This window comes from Vigna unguiculata, chromosome 10 (assembly GCF_037176805.1).
Source record: "Vigna unguiculata cultivar grain cowpea cultivar isolate G323 ecotype 2 chromosome 10, ASM3717680v1, whole genome shotgun sequence".
Classification (NCBI taxonomy): Eukaryota; Viridiplantae; Streptophyta; class Magnoliopsida; order Fabales; family Fabaceae; genus Vigna; species Vigna unguiculata.
In genome coordinates this window covers 51,368,273-51,384,720 of record NC_140801.1, presented here as the reverse complement: position 1 = coordinate 51,384,720, position 16,448 = coordinate 51,368,273, and the positions used below count along the sequence as shown (strand labels likewise).

The 16,448-nt window shown below is 31.5% G+C and overlaps 2 protein-coding genes across 2 annotated transcripts; both read right to left on the bottom strand.

Moving 5' to 3' along the window:
* Positions 1–3,911: 3,911 nt before the first annotated feature.
* LOC146883413 (seed linoleate 9S-lipoxygenase-3-like) lies at positions 3,912–7,819 on the bottom strand. The gene is made up of 9 exons (XM_085667614.1): positions 7,497–7,819; positions 6,939–7,225; positions 6,562–6,802; positions 6,147–6,467; positions 5,950–6,035; positions 5,733–5,840; positions 5,313–5,620; positions 4,949–5,212; positions 3,912–4,865 (listed from the first exon to the last, which is right to left on the bottom strand). Exons 1-9 carry the CDS (start codon positions 7,732–7,734, stop codon positions 4,112–4,114), a joined length of 2,607 nt encoding a protein of 868 aa, XP_085523740.1. The 5' UTR covers positions 7,735–7,819; the 3' UTR covers positions 3,912–4,111.
* Positions 7,820–9,854: 2,035 nt separating this feature from the next.
* On the bottom strand, positions 9,855–15,785 carry LOC114166339 (linoleate 9S-lipoxygenase 1-like). The gene is made up of 9 exons (XM_028051054.2): positions 15,477–15,785; positions 12,896–13,182; positions 12,565–12,805; positions 12,055–12,366; positions 11,865–11,950; positions 11,659–11,766; positions 11,259–11,566; positions 10,850–11,113; positions 9,855–10,755 (listed from the first exon to the last, which is right to left on the bottom strand). The coding sequence occupies exons 1-9, from the start codon at positions 15,709–15,711 to the stop codon at positions 10,002–10,004; spliced, it is 2,595 nt and encodes an 864-aa protein (XP_027906855.1). The 5' UTR covers positions 15,712–15,785; the 3' UTR covers positions 9,855–10,001.
* Positions 15,786–16,448: the final 663 nt, after the last annotated feature.

Genomic DNA, 16,448 nt, shown 5'->3' with positions numbered 1-16,448 from the left:
CACACACACACACACACACACACACACACACACACACACACACACACACACACACACACACACACACACACACACACACACACACACACACACACACACACACACACACACACACACACACACACACACACACACACACACACACACACACACACACACACACACACACACACACACACACACACACACACACACACACACACACACACACACACACACACACACACACACACACACACACACACACACACACACACAGTACGTGTTATTTTCTTCAATACTAACTAACATTGAAAAAAGTTAGTGATAAGAATTGCATTTGTTTTTAAACACCACAAATACATATATAATTCTTTTTTTAAAGAAAGAATTACATAAATTTTTAAAAATAAATTATGAAATACACTAAGATAATTTCAGTAGTAGTTTAAAATGAAGAACTCAGTGTAAGAATGATAACAGAAGAAATATAACACATTTGTTTAAAACTTTAGATATCACCAAATATTCTTCTTTAATATCAAAATTAGTGATAAATTGAATTTTATTTGTCATCTAGAGTAACCAATTGCATATATAATTGCAGTAAATTAAATTAACTAAGGTGCACTAAAAAAATCCTTGATTAATAATTAATTTTAATGATAAAAAATAATTAGTCACTATATTAAACAATTTAGATATCAATTTATTAATTAACAATTATTCATAACTAAAATAGTTTCAAAAACTTACAATTAATTTCTAAATTGATAACTAAAATAATTTTTATTATGAATTGGTACGTAAATTGATCACTAACATTAATTATTTTAGTTTTTAATAGTTTTGGCTAACAAAAGAATTGATCTTTAAATTAGTTTTTGATTACAAAAATGGTCACTAAATTATTCTCCAAATTTATTTGTTGGTCATAAAATTGGTTACCGTTTGATAATTTTTGTTTAACATTATTAACACATACGCCTAATTTCAATAAATATAAAACAAAAAGTTAATTTATCTCTTGAAATAAAATATTTCGATGATGTAATCCTTACAAGATATAATAACATTAGTTTTTGACAAAAAAAAATTGACAATTTTGACAAAAATTTTATAAATAAAATTAAAATAGATTATTTTTTTATTTTTTAACTAAAATAAAATAATAAAATAGTACTTTCTTTTATCTAAATAGATAGTTTGTCAAATGTAAAAAATAAAATAAAAATTTGGTAACCTATGATTTTCCCAAGATCTATATATAATATTTTTTTTCTTTTATTGTGATGTCTCACAATTATAAAAAAATATTCTTATCTTTAACTTATTTTTATAATTCATGTTCTATATTTTAATTTTCTACATTATGTTTAAGACATTATTAGAAGATTTTCAACTTACTTATTTTATTTTATCCTAGACAGGAAATCAATTGCAATATCATCACATTCTTTTTAGCACATGATTTTTAGACTCCTTCCTAAAAGAAAGAGAAAAAAGAAAAGAAAAGAAGTCACCGGTGTGACAATTAAATAATAATTTAAGAGAAAAAATATCGAAAAAGAATCCCAGATAATCCTGATCGAAGATCGAGGGAAGAGAACGGGTCGAAACGTGCTTTCTTAAACATAAAGTGTTTCTGCAACTGATCATAATAGCAAACCATATGAACTAGTTTTTCATCAGTTTCGTTCATATTTTATTTCTCATGCCATCAGTTTCGTTCATATTTTATTTCTCATGCCATGCCACGTTCAAGCATACATGTAAGTTTTTAAAACTCTTAAATTAATTTGGGTCATGCATATCAAAACGAAATATTTTATTATTTGGGCACGTTATGGACACATAAATATTTTTATTATTACCACTTTGGCGTAGCTTCATCACGGGTTCCTTTAGATATATGTATATTAGGATGAGAAAAAAATAATTCATTTTTAAATTAATTAAAATTAAGGAATCGTATCAATAAACTGTAACTCATATATTTATTATTTTGAAAAAAGAAGAGTAATTTTGACAAATACGATTTTTTTTTCATAGTTTTCACTTTTTTCTCTTCATATTTCATTGGAAAGTAAATAACAAAGTGAATGCAACAGAATTTGTTGGAAGTCTCACATCAAAATAATACTAATTCACACTATATAAGTGGATGCAATCTTCACCTTACACACCGATTTTATGGGGTTGAGTTAGATTTTAATTCACTTCTAACAAAGTTTTGATGATTCATATTGGACTGCTCATAAATACGGCGTATCACACGCCTCAATATAATGGTATCTTGATAATATTATATCAATATGTGATAAACTAATTTACAAATAAAAGTCAATCCTCATCTTAGAAGCCAATTTTGTAAACATGGGTTAAGTTTTAACCTTTTCCTATCAAATATAATATTTTTAGAACAACTAATTTTAAACCCATGTCTACCCACATATTGATGTTGGTTTGTGTGTTTACTAAAAGAGAATTAGAGATCAAGGGAAAAAGTAATAAATATTTTTAAGTTTATAATTAAGTTTTGAATAGAATTAACTTTAAAAATAATTTATAGATTTAGAAAGTTAATATGTCTATAAAAATATAAATAGTAGACTTTATAAGAATATAAATGATAAAACATGCGAAAAAATAGAGTGCTCTCTTAAAGTATAAGGATATATGGATATGCAGAAATATGTAGCGTTGACTTGTTAAAAATATAAATTAGTTATGGATAGACTGATGTAATGTGAATTGTGCAGTTTGACAACATTCTATATTTGAAGCACTAGGCATGATTTCAGTGGCGTCCAATGCGAGTATTTACTTCAAATTGGTTTTTTTTGTCTAAAACATGCTCCTTTGAGTTCTTATTTATTTTCCTCCACCAGAAATACTTCCTATTAATTTATTTAATACACTCAAAATAGATATTAGAGGTAAAACAAATATAAAATAATTAAAACCCAAAACAATACAAAACACATCAAACTTGAGAATATAACAAGATAAAAACTAGGAAATAGTTTATTTATTCATGACAATAAATATACAAAAACATGTAAAAAGTAACATCATCACTAGAATCGTTTAATCAATGTATGTCTAATAAATGTATATCTAATATATTTTTGTAGACTCAAGTAATGACAACGATCTACGAGAAAATGTCTCATTAATAACCAAATCTAATGAACAAAAATTGTTAGTCACTATAATAACCAATTTAAATACTAATTTATAAAATAAAAAATCATTAGTTACAAAAATAACTCCGATTATGAATAAAAAATTATAATTGGTCTCTCGAACAAAGAAAATTTAAGCATATAAATTAAAAAATTTTAAAAACATTACTGGTTCTAACATATCAAACGTACAAAAGAATATATTAACAATTGTCCCCGCAAAGTCGATCTGGGTTATACCTCCAGCACACCGCGGCTTATCCTTGCGAAACAGAATACAAAACTATTACTTGCAGAGGCTAAGAATCGCAACAATGGAGGGAGGACTGCAGTAGTGCAAAACACGTTTTGGAAACAAGGAAACTAGTGCTACAACAATACAACAATGCCACCTGAATGCAAAACCTGGACATGAATGGCGGCACAAAATGTGTCCATTAGGAAGATCATAACAAGCCTTAACGAAACAGAAAAAAAAAAAAAAAAAAAACATGAAAAGGAAGAGAGAACTAACCTCACGAGTGAGCCAGCAGCAGTGGAAATTGAGCAAGGTGGAAATAGAGGAAGAATTGAGAGGACTACAACAGCGACGAAAATGGCACCTCACAAGTGCAACGTCGACAGAAATTGCACCTCGCAAGTGCAACAACGGTGGAAATGGCACTCAAATGGAGCAACAAATGGTGAAAATAATGAAAGATGGAGATCAATGGAGGAAAGGAGAAAGTGAGTTTTGTAGCAGCGTTGCAATAGGGTCCTTTTGCAAAATATTATAACAAGTTGTTTAAATACAAAATCTAACCATAGCTAAACTGGAAAAAAAACTAACAACAAATCAGAACACAACAAACCTACTGAAAAAGTTAAGCACAAATACACCAATACACAGAGAGACATTATAATACTCTATTAACCTAAGAACAATCTAAATTTTCAACCCACACTCAGATAGAGATGCTGTTGGGAATTCCTCTAAAAGTCAACCCCGTTTCACTAGTAGGAAGAAGCAGTGTGTAAGGCAATTCAGCTGGTCCAGTTCGATTTTTAAGATTTGGATCATGATTCCTTTCTGAGATTTTTGTCTCAATCTCTACTAGCCTCTTTCCAAACTTTTTAAAGGCTTCTATGGCCCTTGAATCAGAGGTCCAATTTGGATTGTCCCTCTGTCCAAGGTACACCTCATCAGAGGCATGTCTTGATAATATCTCTATCACTGTAAGGTCAACAAGAGCCTGATACTTTGGTGTAATTGTTCTCAAATAAGCCTTCTGAGGATTCTTTGCCATCTCTTCATATTCTGGAGTTCCTTTTTCTGGGATCAATCTTCTGCTTAGAGTTGGACGATTCAGGATAAAGCCACCATAAGGATATTGTCCAAAATTAACTGCTGCATGAAAAGCTGAAGCAATCCATATGATGGTACTACAAGATCGAATAAGCTCTTCACGAGTGTGTAGTTTAGGCCACCATGGCTTATCTTTTAGGTCACCATGACCCTTCTCAACAACTTCCTTCCACCAAGCTTGAAGTTCAATATCCTTTTTAACTGCATCATCTGTAACATAGTACAACCAGACATATTCATGGACCCATGTCTCGATAGCGTTCCATATCTCTAATCCATCAACAGCATACGGGTAGTCCTTTATCACAAGACGAAGACCATTGGGAGAAGATGAATCCTTTATAGCCATGCCTCTGAATCAGGCAAAGAAAAACTGTTATCAACAGCAAAAGTTTGTGCATTTTAACGGTTCAAGCACGAGTTTTACATAGCTTACCTCTTTATAAGATCAGTAGGTAATGCTTGGTCAGGAAACACCCAATCTTTGTAAGCTGCGGAAGATATCTCCACTGCATATTTTCCACCCAAAAAGGATTGCTCTATAACACCATCAGCATTGATTAGTGATTCTCGAGCAAGTGCATTGATATTCATTGTGTCACGATAGTGAGGAAAGAGAAGTTTATAAATAGGGTGAAGAACACTGAGGTTTCTGTTTGTTGATATGACAAAGGGTTCGATCGCAGCATGAGTATTCAACCTGTAACCACATTTACATGTACAAAAAAAAAAGGTTAGAAACAATATTTCGTATACATACATTAAAATTGTGTGTAAATGATTAGTGAGAGAGTTCAGACCAGTGGCTTATGAGCTGATGATAGCAGGAATCATTGACAATAACATGAGCCTTGGCTAATAGCCAAATTGTACTTTCAACTCCAAGGTTTGCGGGCAAGATCACTTTACTATTGGCACCATGTTGTTGTTCATCTGAATGTGGCAAACTTAATTCGATCACCAATGGCTTTAAGGTCCCATCATCTTTCAAGAAAAGGATTGTCCTCGTTGCATAAGCCTTAGTTGTTTTCAACTCGTTTAGCCTTCTCAAAAACGGCATAAACACATCATGGTGGTCTAATATGAATAGTCTCTTGCCTTCAATTGCCTGTTCCACATGCACAATATTAACACAACCAGTTTTTCGGATAGAAATAAAAAGTGTATTACAAAAAAATATATTACTATTATTTACTATAGCAGAAATTCAGATAAGGTGCCTTATCTACTGTGAACCCTTCAAGGTTCATCTCCAAGTGTTGCTTAGTTATTTTACTGGTTTGATCACCGTAGACGGAGGGATCCAACTTGCTTTGAGGTGGAAACTCCTGTCATTCATTGAAGAATATTATGAGGAAAAAGATGACAAAAAAAAAAATACTTTTTTTCCTTCACTGTTTTATACATGAAAGTAAAAAATCAAACATTTGGACTTACTTTTAGAAGGCGAATCACGCAAGGATTTACACCTGCAATCATCTCTCTTGCAAATTCTTCATCGGTCATCCATGCAGATTTACTAACTGCTCCAAGTAATAATCAAAATAATTTCCAAAATATATATATAAGATAGTTCAATCATGGTTTCGCTATGTTTCACTGTGCAAATATAAAATATATACACATGAAAGTACCTCTGATTATATGAGGCACTGAAAACTTGAGGACACTTTCACCATCTGTGCGAAAGATTTCTTTGATGACAGGTAAAGGGCTAAATTTGCAGAGTAGATCTGTAGGTAGCTTAATTCCACCTTCACATAGTTCACGTACTTCTTCGAAGCTATCAAACTCTTTTGGTGCGAAATTCAGATCAAATGAAGATCGGAGCTGAGGCAAGAAGTTCCGAGATACAGCTTTTACCCCGTAAGTAAGGAAGTCAGATGACTTCAAATGACCGAAACTTTCATCTCTTGGAACGTAAAAACTATCGCTCCGTTTCTCACTGTTGGGATCTGTGTCAAGAGTGGAATAATGCTACAAATTATGTCAAGAACAACTACAGAAGAAAACAAAAATTAGGTTATGTTCCTGAAGTAGAAATGTAACCTTTTTTGGTAGGTTTTCTACCGGTTCTTCCTCTTCGAGGGTAGGGATAAGTGACAGATCCTCCAAGAACTGGGCGAGCAAGGTTTTCACTGCTGTCGGGTTGGCCCAAATCATTGTAAACATCGTAATCATAAATTCTGTCCCATTCCTTACGTTTTCCTACTCCATTTCCTCTTAGAGTCTTCAATTCTGCTTCTCTGTAACTCACTAGTGGTCCTGGTGTTTCACTTGGAATATATGTCTGCAACGTATATTCTTTAACGTTCATTATCAAAACAAAAATCTTGCAAACGAACTAGGTTAGTACTGTTTTTTTTTTTTTCATGATAATAAATCAGCAACATGCATATATACACTTGCTAAAAATAACAGTTTACCTCGTTGGCAAAGAAAATTCGATCCTTTTCGTAGCTTCTATGGTTGTAAACCCATGAGTTACAAGAAAAGTGCATTGTTCCATGATTAGGAATATCTTCAAGAGTCAAACTGACTAGGAAGAACTCAACTTGCATATGATTTTGTATTAGAAAGGCTCCAGGAATTCCCATGTCAGTGCCCCATTCAAAATGAATATCAAATGCACATTGGCCAGCTCCCAAAGTTGGTATCGAGGTAATAATTCCTTCCAGGTATGTCTTCTTTCCCACTTTTCCATGTCCATTTTCTACCAAAGTTCAAAACTATTCAAGAATATTGTTTTGTTTTCTGATACAGCAATATTTTCAATAGTACGTATTTTTGTAAAAGTTGATATGGTTCTTTTGAAATATATTATATAAGATCATAAGTGGATCTTTCTAAGTCAACTTAAGTCCAATCCTACGTCATAAAATTATATAAAGAGGATTTAATATACTGAAACAGAAACTAAAAATAATTAATATGTTTTTTTAATGATGAAAAACAAAGATTTTGTTCGAAAAGAAGATAGTTACCATCAGCAGCGGTGGCGCTGATCAACCAGAGAGCCACAGATCGTCCGACACAGGAAGTGAGAGTGTCGACTGAGGTTCCCACCAGACCACCGACGACACCGGCGGCGCCGCGGAAGATACCGGCGGCGCTTTTAGCTGACTTAATGGCGTTGATATCCAGCACATTCTTACGCATCAACACCACACTTCCCTTCAACTTCCTGCTTCTGTTCAAAATCCCTTTCACCCCTGAATACATTTCTATATGCTATTTCTTTGCTTTTCCAAACTTAATTCAAGAAAGCATTGTGCCTTGGGATTTATAGACAAACTAATGTAAGTTCAAATAATGGAGGTGGGTTCACATTCTTCATTCTTCACAACTACCATAAGATACTATTAATTACTACCACCTTTAGTTTCCTTCAATATATTCCTTTTATAATCTCATTTTCCATGCTATTTCCTCATTATTATTTCCTCAATTTAACATGTGATTCTTTCTATGGATATACGTCCAGTTCTCACATAATATTTAACTTTTTACAGAATATATGAGAACCGAATTTGTAATCATGTTAAATATTGGCCAGAGTGCACTGGTAATCTGAAGAAAACTGTAGAGACATTAATATATAATTTGGTTTCGTACTTTATTTTTCTCCATTTCACATTTGCTTTTGCTTTTTTCACTACTTCTACGTACCACACTTGCTGGTGGCAGCGATGAGCATTGAAGTCCATTTATGAATTTCGCAGTCAATATACATTTGGATAATGCGCACGATTTTAAAACTTATTAGAATTTAATTTTTTAAATATTGTGTTTCATAATTTACCGTTGAAATGGAAGGCTAATAGATAGATGCAAGATATAGGTTTGATTTTATATTTAAAATTTAAGGATTTAAGTTAATGAGAGAAGAGTTGGGGAATTAGAAAAAACGTGTTGCGTAAAGTGAAGCAGAAAGACAGACACATTTCTGCCACGGTTTTACCCACCTGTCTTCTTCTCATTCAAGTGTAGTTAATTTAGACAGAGATGTTAACATTTTTTTATTCATTTGTTTGTTTCTTGTTCTTCATTGTTTCATCTATCTTGTCCTATACGTGACAAGTATAGCATTGTTGACTCTCTTCATCTTATATTTGTTCCAACTAACTATCTCATATGTATTAAAGTCTTCCTCTTATATGTAAATTAATTTAAATTTTTGTTACATGGATAATAAATTATTTGATGTTGTATTTAAGTTTATAACTCTTCATTTAATCAATCAGTGTTTTAAATTTTCTCTTGGTAAATTAATTAAGGGTTGGATTATAGATTGAACTAAGTGTTAAAGTCTCCTTGGATAGAAAAGATAAAGTTAAAAACTATATAAAATTAAAGACTCATAACCACATTATCTTAAGATTGTTGATTTGGAGTAACTGACCGCATAACCATAACCTATCCAGGGTCATTCATTCAAGTGTAAATCAAAAGTCTCACATTGGATAAAAAAATATAAAGTTAAACAGATTCACCTTTAAAAATTGTTGGAAATAGTCCAAGAAACATGAGAATATCTCTATGTTAGCGCTTGATTTTTCATTTGTGATCATCTCTGAATTTTTGGACCATTAAAAGACGGGATTTCTTTTTGCAACTATATAATTGTCTTCTGCACTCTTTAAATATGAAAATTCATACCTTGTCTTGTATATGAAAAAAATATGGAAAGTTTTTTTGACTTCTAGATTGTGAAGTTTAATCATTTTCGTATTATAAAATCAGAAATTAATTTTTTGAATGAGAAAAAGCTTTTTAAATTACAAAATTTTTAAGCTTTTCTAAATTGTGCAATCCATAGACTTTTTAACTTCGAAATTGTGTCATCTAAAAGCCTTTTTACTTTCAAACTAAGCAATCTAGAAGCTTTTTTACTCACAAATTGTGCAATTCAAAGCTTTTTTGACTTCTGCATTTTGCTATTTGACTTCTGCATTTTCCTATCCAAAAGTCATTTTTACATGAATAAGAAAATTTTCGGAATGCCAATCTGAGTTATTTTTCGCATAAAAAAAAAAATAGATTATGGAATCAAGAAGTCACTTCCAGATTACACAATCCAAAAATCATTGTTGAAGACCGAAAGAGTTTCCATCAGAATGAAATGTGATATGTTGAACTCTTCTAAGTGGAGAAAGCTTGAGGTAGAAAATGTAGAACCAGAAAAAGATCAATTGGAGAGGTGGTCGAAGAAATGTTATAGTAATCAAGGCAAAATAAAATGAAGCTTATTCTGTTTTTTGAGGTAGAAATTTGGATTACCCAATTCAAGGTTTTATGAGAAATATCAAACTCGTATACAAGTTATGATAGGAACCCAATAGTTAACACAAAATGATATCACTCTTATTAAATGGAAAACCACATAACATTCCCATGCAGTACTTAAGCATAAACAACACAATTATGCAGAGACAAGGAAGCATAATTATTTGGCATTAAACAGAAATTAAACCACACACGAACATTCCTTAAATAGAGATGCTGTTGGGAATTCCTCTGAAAGTGAGACCTTCCTCACTGGTAGGAAGAAGCACAGTGTAAGGCACCTGAACCGGTCCAACACGGTTTCTAAGACTTGAATTCGTGTTCCTTCCTGAGATTTTATTCTCAATTTCCTTCAGCTTGTTTCCAAACTTTTGGAAGGCTTGAAGAGCCTTTGTGTCATCAGTCCAATTTGGATTGTCCCTCTGTCCCAGGTAGACCTCATCAGAAGCATGTCTTGACAGTATCTCTATCACCGAAAGGTCCACAAGGGCCTCATATTTTCCTGTAATTGTTCTCAGATAAGCCTTTTGATGATTGCTGCTTAACTCATCATATTCTTTGGTTCCTGGCTCAGGGAGCAATCTTCTGGTTAAAGTTGGACGGTTTAGGATGTAACCTCCATAAGGGTACTGTCCAAAATTAACAGCTGCATGGAGAGCTGAAGCAATCCATATGATAATGCTGCAAATGTGAATCAGATCTTGAAGAGTGTTCAACTTAGGCCACCATGGCTTATCTTTCAAGTCACCATGACCCTTCTCAACAGCTTCCTTCCACCAAGTTTGGAGTTCTGTGTCTTTCTTAATTGCATCATCTGTGGCATAGTACAATGAGACATAGTCTTTAACCCATGACTGGATAGCACTCCATATCTCTAGTCCATCAACAGCATAAGGGTAGTCATCTATCACAAGACGAAGGCCATAGGGTGAGGAAGGATCCTCAACTGCCATTCCTCTGAATCAAGGATGAATAATACAAAGGACTTGTTATTAACACCAAATTTTAACTTCAAAAGTTTTATAGCAGTCAATTAGTGTATAAATATCACCTCTTGAGAAGATCAGCAGGAAGAGCCTGATCAGTGAAAACCCAACTTTTGTAAACTGCTGAAGACATCTCCACAGAGAATGGCCCCGGCAAAAATGATTGCTCAATAATACCACCTGCATTGATGAGTGATTGTCGTGCAAGTCCATTGATATTCATGGTGTCACGATAGTGAGGCAACAAGAGTTTATAAATAGGGTGGAGCACACTGAGATGCCTATTTGTTGCTATGACAAATGGCTCAATTGTGGCATGAGTATTCAACCTGATGGCTCAATTGTGGCATGAGTATTCAACCTGTGATCACATGATATGGCAAACCAGATAAAATAAGAATCACTTAATATATTCAAAAAATTAGTAGTTTGGTTGTGATAATAAGGGATGCAAATGGGAGAATTTATACATACCAGTGGCTCATTAGTTGATGATAGCAAGAGTCATTTACAACAACATAAGCTTTAGCCAGTAGCCAAATGGTGCTTTCAGCACCTTGGTCTGCTGGTAAGATAACTCTGCTAACAGCACCAAACTCATCCCCCCTAGGATGTGGTAGACTTAATTCAATAGCCAAAGGCTTCAATGTGCCATCATCTTTCAAGAAAAGGATTGTCCTTGTGGCATAAGACTTTGCAGTGGGTAGGTCATTGATCTTCCTCAGATATGGCAAGAATGCATCATGGTGATCTAATATGAACAATCTGTTACCATTCAATGCCTGTTGAACAAATATCATTATAATCATTCAGTGTCATGGTTAAATGGATATTCATGTGTCAATTTGTCATGGGATTAATATAAATCATTCACCTCTTCCACGGTGAGTCCACTAAGGTTGATCTCCAAATGTTCTTTGGTGATCGTGCTAGTTTGATCACCGTACACAGAAGCATCTAGCTTGCTCTTTGGAGGGAACTCCTGTCATTCATCAAATAACATTGTTAGTAAATTAAGATGATACAATTCTACAGAAAACCAAATCATGCTAAGTTACTAAACAATAAGGCATTATATACTTGAAGGCGTTGAATTAGGCAAGGATTAACACCAGCAAGCATCTCTCTTCCAAATTCTTCATCAGTCATCCATGCAGACTTACTCACTGCTCCAAATAATGTGTAAAACATATAGTTAAATATGATCAAAATTATATGGAATACTAGCAGTTGATTGAGATACATATTGTGACACATAAACAAGTAATACCTTTGATGACATGAGGTGGTGGAAACTTGAGTACTTGTTCACCATCAGTGCGGAAGATTTCCTTTATCACTGGTATGGGGCTAATTTTGCTGATCACATCTGTAGGAAGATAAAGTCCACCTTCAAAGAGTCCACGAACATCATCAAACTTATCAAACTCCGCATTTAAACCAAATGCAGATTGAAATTGAGGTAAGACATTCTGAGACAAGGACTTTATTCCATATGTAAGAAAGTCTGATGACTTCAAGTGACCAAAATTTTCATCTCTTGGAATGTAAGTGTCGCTGGTTGGTGTCTCGCTCTTAGGGTCTGTTCATAATCAGATAAAAGTGAAATCAATGTTGTATCCTCAGTAATTTCACTTTCAAAAAGAAAATAAATTTCTAAGTTATAATGCATAACACATGTTACATGTTACAAGTTACAACACCCCCAAAAGTATCCAAAACATGATTCAATAAGAAAAACTTCAGTAACACATTTAAAACAGAAAAATTAAATCTTAACCTGTTTTTGTTGCTTTTCTGCCAGTTCTTCCTCTGCGAGGGTATGGATAGGCACTGGAACCTCCAAGAACAGGACGAGCTAGATCTGCACTCTTGTCTGGGTTGCCCAAATCATTATACACATCATAATCATATATCCTATCAGATTCCTTACGCTGCCCCGTTCCATCCCCTCTTAGGTTTTCTAATTCTTCCTTTCTGTACTTAACTAGTGGAGTTGGAGTTTCACTTGGAACATAATTCTGCAACATATATACATGAACTTGTTCATTAAAAAGGGCTAAATTATGTGAAAGTTTGGGAAAGTAGTACATGAATTTCATGTTAGTTACCTTGTTGGCAAAGAAAATACGGTCCTTTTTGTAATCTTTTGCGTTGTAAACCCATGAGTTGCAAACAAAGTGAATGGTTCCATGATTTGGAATGTCTTCAAGAGTGAGACTCACAAGAAAAAACTCAGATTGCATAAAATTTTTGATGTAAAATGCTCCTGGAATTCCAAAACTCTCATCCCATTCAAAGTAAACACTGAATGCATCTTGCCTATCTCCCAAGGTTGGTAACGAAGGAAGATGCTTCTCCAAAAAGGTTTGTTTTCCAACCTTTCCATTTCCAAGCCCTGAAAAATCAGTACTTACAAATAAAAACTCATACTTTTTTTGAATTAAAATTCAAAATTGCTTTTTAAAAATTCACAAAAAAGTTTAAAACTACTCCTAAAAAACTCTTTAGGATAGATACAGTAAAAAAATGTAAGAAACTAAATGACAAAGAAAAGTAGAGTGAGATAGTTTAACTCAATTTAAATGTAAGATACTCCACTCGGGATTTCTAACTTAATTTAATGATTGGAGAGAAGGATAATAATATATAATATGTGAAGTGGAACAAGCCTCTATCCTTTTAATAATACATTAAAGTGTAACTTTGTCATTCAAAATTAATATTAATTGTATGTAATAAGGGCATGCATTGGAGAATAGGAATGAAAAATATTACATTTTGTACTGAATTAGACTGGTCTTAAAATTTATAACTATTTTTGCTTAATTTCATATTATTGATTTTTATTCTTCTTATAAAACAAATTAATATAATAAATTAAAGGTATATAAGAATATAAAAATATATTTAAAATCTAACTATTATTGTAATTCATGTAATTTTATGGAAACTTTAAATATTGTTTTAATTTTATAAATTTATTACTTTACTATTAATTGTGGTTAAATCCTAATTAGTACTTATTTCTATTCAAATTAAATTAAAAATATTTTTTTAATTTATTATATTATCTAATTAATTTAATTTGTTTTCTTTCTCAATCGAATGTACTATAGTTTTTTTCTTTTTACGAATTTCTATTTATTATATTTCAATTGAAATATTATTTTTCACTTTCTTTTCCTTCTTTTCTAAAAGAATGACTATTATTTAATATAATCAAAATTTGGAGAAATGATAATTAATTATTCACTATCTTGATAAAGACTCGTTAAATTTAATACATACAGTAAAGAGTTTGAAAATATATTTAATTTATATATATATATATATATATATATATATATATATATATATATATATATATATATATATATATATATAAACAGCATAAAATGGTTTCATGTCATCAACTATCAAGAACTAATATTAATATCATTTTAAAAATTATTATTATTATAAGTAAACAATATTATTATACATATTTATTTTAATGTTTATTTATCAAATATGAACCTAATGTAAATCTGTTTGTATTTATTATATGTCAAGAAAAAACAAGGTATGACATTATTACAATACGAACTATAATTGTAGGTAGAATAGGAAACATATCAATCCGAGTCGATTTTATTCATTTGAATTAAAAATAATATAAATTAAGAAAAACATTAAAGAGTATTGTTATTTTTCTCTATCCTTATTTTTGAAGAAGAAAAACCTAATTCATTTTATAAAAATATATTAAGAAAATTTTCTATTCCAAATAAGATTATGAAAAGTATCATTATAAATTTTGATATTTCAACTAAACTAATCTCTCAAAACTTGTCGATCATTTATTGTCGCATAAAAGTTTATTAAAATAATAAAATAAATGAATAAACATTCTCTAAATCAGATCATCTTTAAAAATATATTCAAAGTCTACAGTAAAGTAATATTTTAAATATTGACAATATATAAATATTTTATAATAATACATAATATATTGTATTATAAATCAATATAAATTTACTTCAATGTCAACACTAAATTCTTTTTCATAAAACACGTACTTGTTTTGTATAAATCATTATGTTCATGATGTATCAAGTCATTAATTGTATTCATCGTATTTTGGAATTATTTAAGTACTCCAAAAGTAAATACAAAATCCTCTATCTAAATCCCCATGCAATCGAAAATATATAATTAACAACATGTTTAAATACACGAAAGATTTAGACTAATAAAAAAAAAAAAAACTCTTTTTTCTTTACTTTCATGAACATCTCTATTATTTCTACTTCAATCTATCCAAACCAGTTAGAGATTTATTATGATTAAAAAGTTATCTTTAAGATTAATAACTCTAGAAAAACAATTTGTAAGATAAGATTAAGTCTCACTTATATATTACGAGAAAACTGTTAATGGACGTGATTTTCGTAGGTTTAAACCGAAAATTTATGAAATGACACTTTTGTATATATTTATAGTTATTAAGAGTTTAATACTGATTAATTGATTATGCAGTCCGAAACATATAACTGCACAACCTGTTCTATCCAAAAATGTAGCATCACAAGCAAGAAGTTGTGACAGAAAGTAGAGTTAGATCGTTTGTGTGGTCCATGTTAATTTTCATGATTAAGCAGAAGAGTTAATTATTTTGCACTGCAGAAGAAAATAGAGGAAGAAACAAACCATCGGTCTTGGTGGCACTGATCAACTGTATGGCAATGTTGCGGCTGAAGATGGCGGTGGCACCGTCAACAATTCCTCCAACTACTTTGTTTGCAGTTCCAAAGATGCCACCAGCAACACCAACAACTCCGCCATTAGCAGTTGAAACTATCTCATTGAAGTCCAACACATTCTTGCTCATCAACACCACTGTCCCTTTTATCTTCTGACCCTTCCCTCCTAGGATTCCAAACATCTTTGCCACAAAAACACAACACTATCTTCTTTCTTAAAATCCTCGTCCCTTGTTTGTGTTCCTTGTTTCTGCCTTCTAACGTGATCCTATTTATAGATCAATATGAGCTGTTCCAAAAACAAAAGTGATGTGATGTGAGCCAATGCTGAATTAATTTATTTACTGATATTTTTCTGCTCCCTGTGCGGTCACTCGCCATTGCTTCGTAGTTTCTTGTAGGGCCCGACGGTGATAAACTTTCTACAGTGTTTTTTCATGGATGATGAGGTGAAAAGAAAAGAACATTGAAAAAGAAAAGATTTTTTTTAATTTTAAGTGTAAATTTCAATGTTATATTATATAGAAATGGACAAGATGAAGAAAGAAGAAACCCTATAAATTTATTGTACGTGAACTGAAACTATTGGTCTTTGCCTTGTGTATGTGCCTTCTCCTGAGTAGGATACCTGATAATTTCATTTTCATTTCTCAAAGAAACTTTAATATTATAGAAATTAAATATGAGTTTCTTCCTTACAAATGTACTAAAGAATCAGAATTTGTACAATTTTAGTATCTAATTTCAACCATTAAATATTTAAATAAAATATTATTAAATAATAACTAATTTTAAAAACAAAAAATAAATTAATTTATAAATTATCAAGTATTTAAAATAATCTCTATTATAAATAAAAATTATAATTAATTAATTTATGAATTAGAATTTAAATTCGTTTATAATATTAATTTTTAAT

What these genes read in the sequence shown, in the direction of transcription:
- LOC146883413 (XM_085667614.1), bottom strand. Translation starts at nt 7,734, where the DNA reads ATGTATTCAGGGGTGAAAGGGATTTTGAACAGAAGCAGGAAGTTGAAG. An exon ending in GCGTGATTCGCCTTCTAAAA is followed by an intron (nt 5,841 to 5,949) that starts GTAAGTCCAAAT and finishes AATGAATGACAG; the next exon opens with GAGTTTCCACCTCAAAGCAA. An exon ending in CATCAGCTCATAAGCCACTG is followed by an intron (nt 5,213 to 5,312) that starts GTCTGAACTCTC and finishes ATGTGGTTACAG; the next exon opens with GTTGAATACTCATGCTGCGA.
- LOC114166339 (XM_028051054.2), bottom strand. Translation starts at nt 15,711, where the DNA reads ATGTTTGGAATCCTAGGAGGGAAGGGTCAGAAGATAAAAGGGACAGTG. An exon ending in CAGTGCCACCAAGACCGATG is followed by an intron (nt 13,183 to 15,476) that starts GTTTGTTTCTTC and finishes CTGATTTTTCAG; the next exon opens with GGCTTGGAAATGGAAAGGTT. An exon ending in CCTGCTGATCTTCTCAAGAG is followed by an intron (nt 10,756 to 10,849) that starts GTGATATTTATA and finishes TCCTTGATTCAG; the next exon opens with AGGAATGGCAGTTGAGGATC.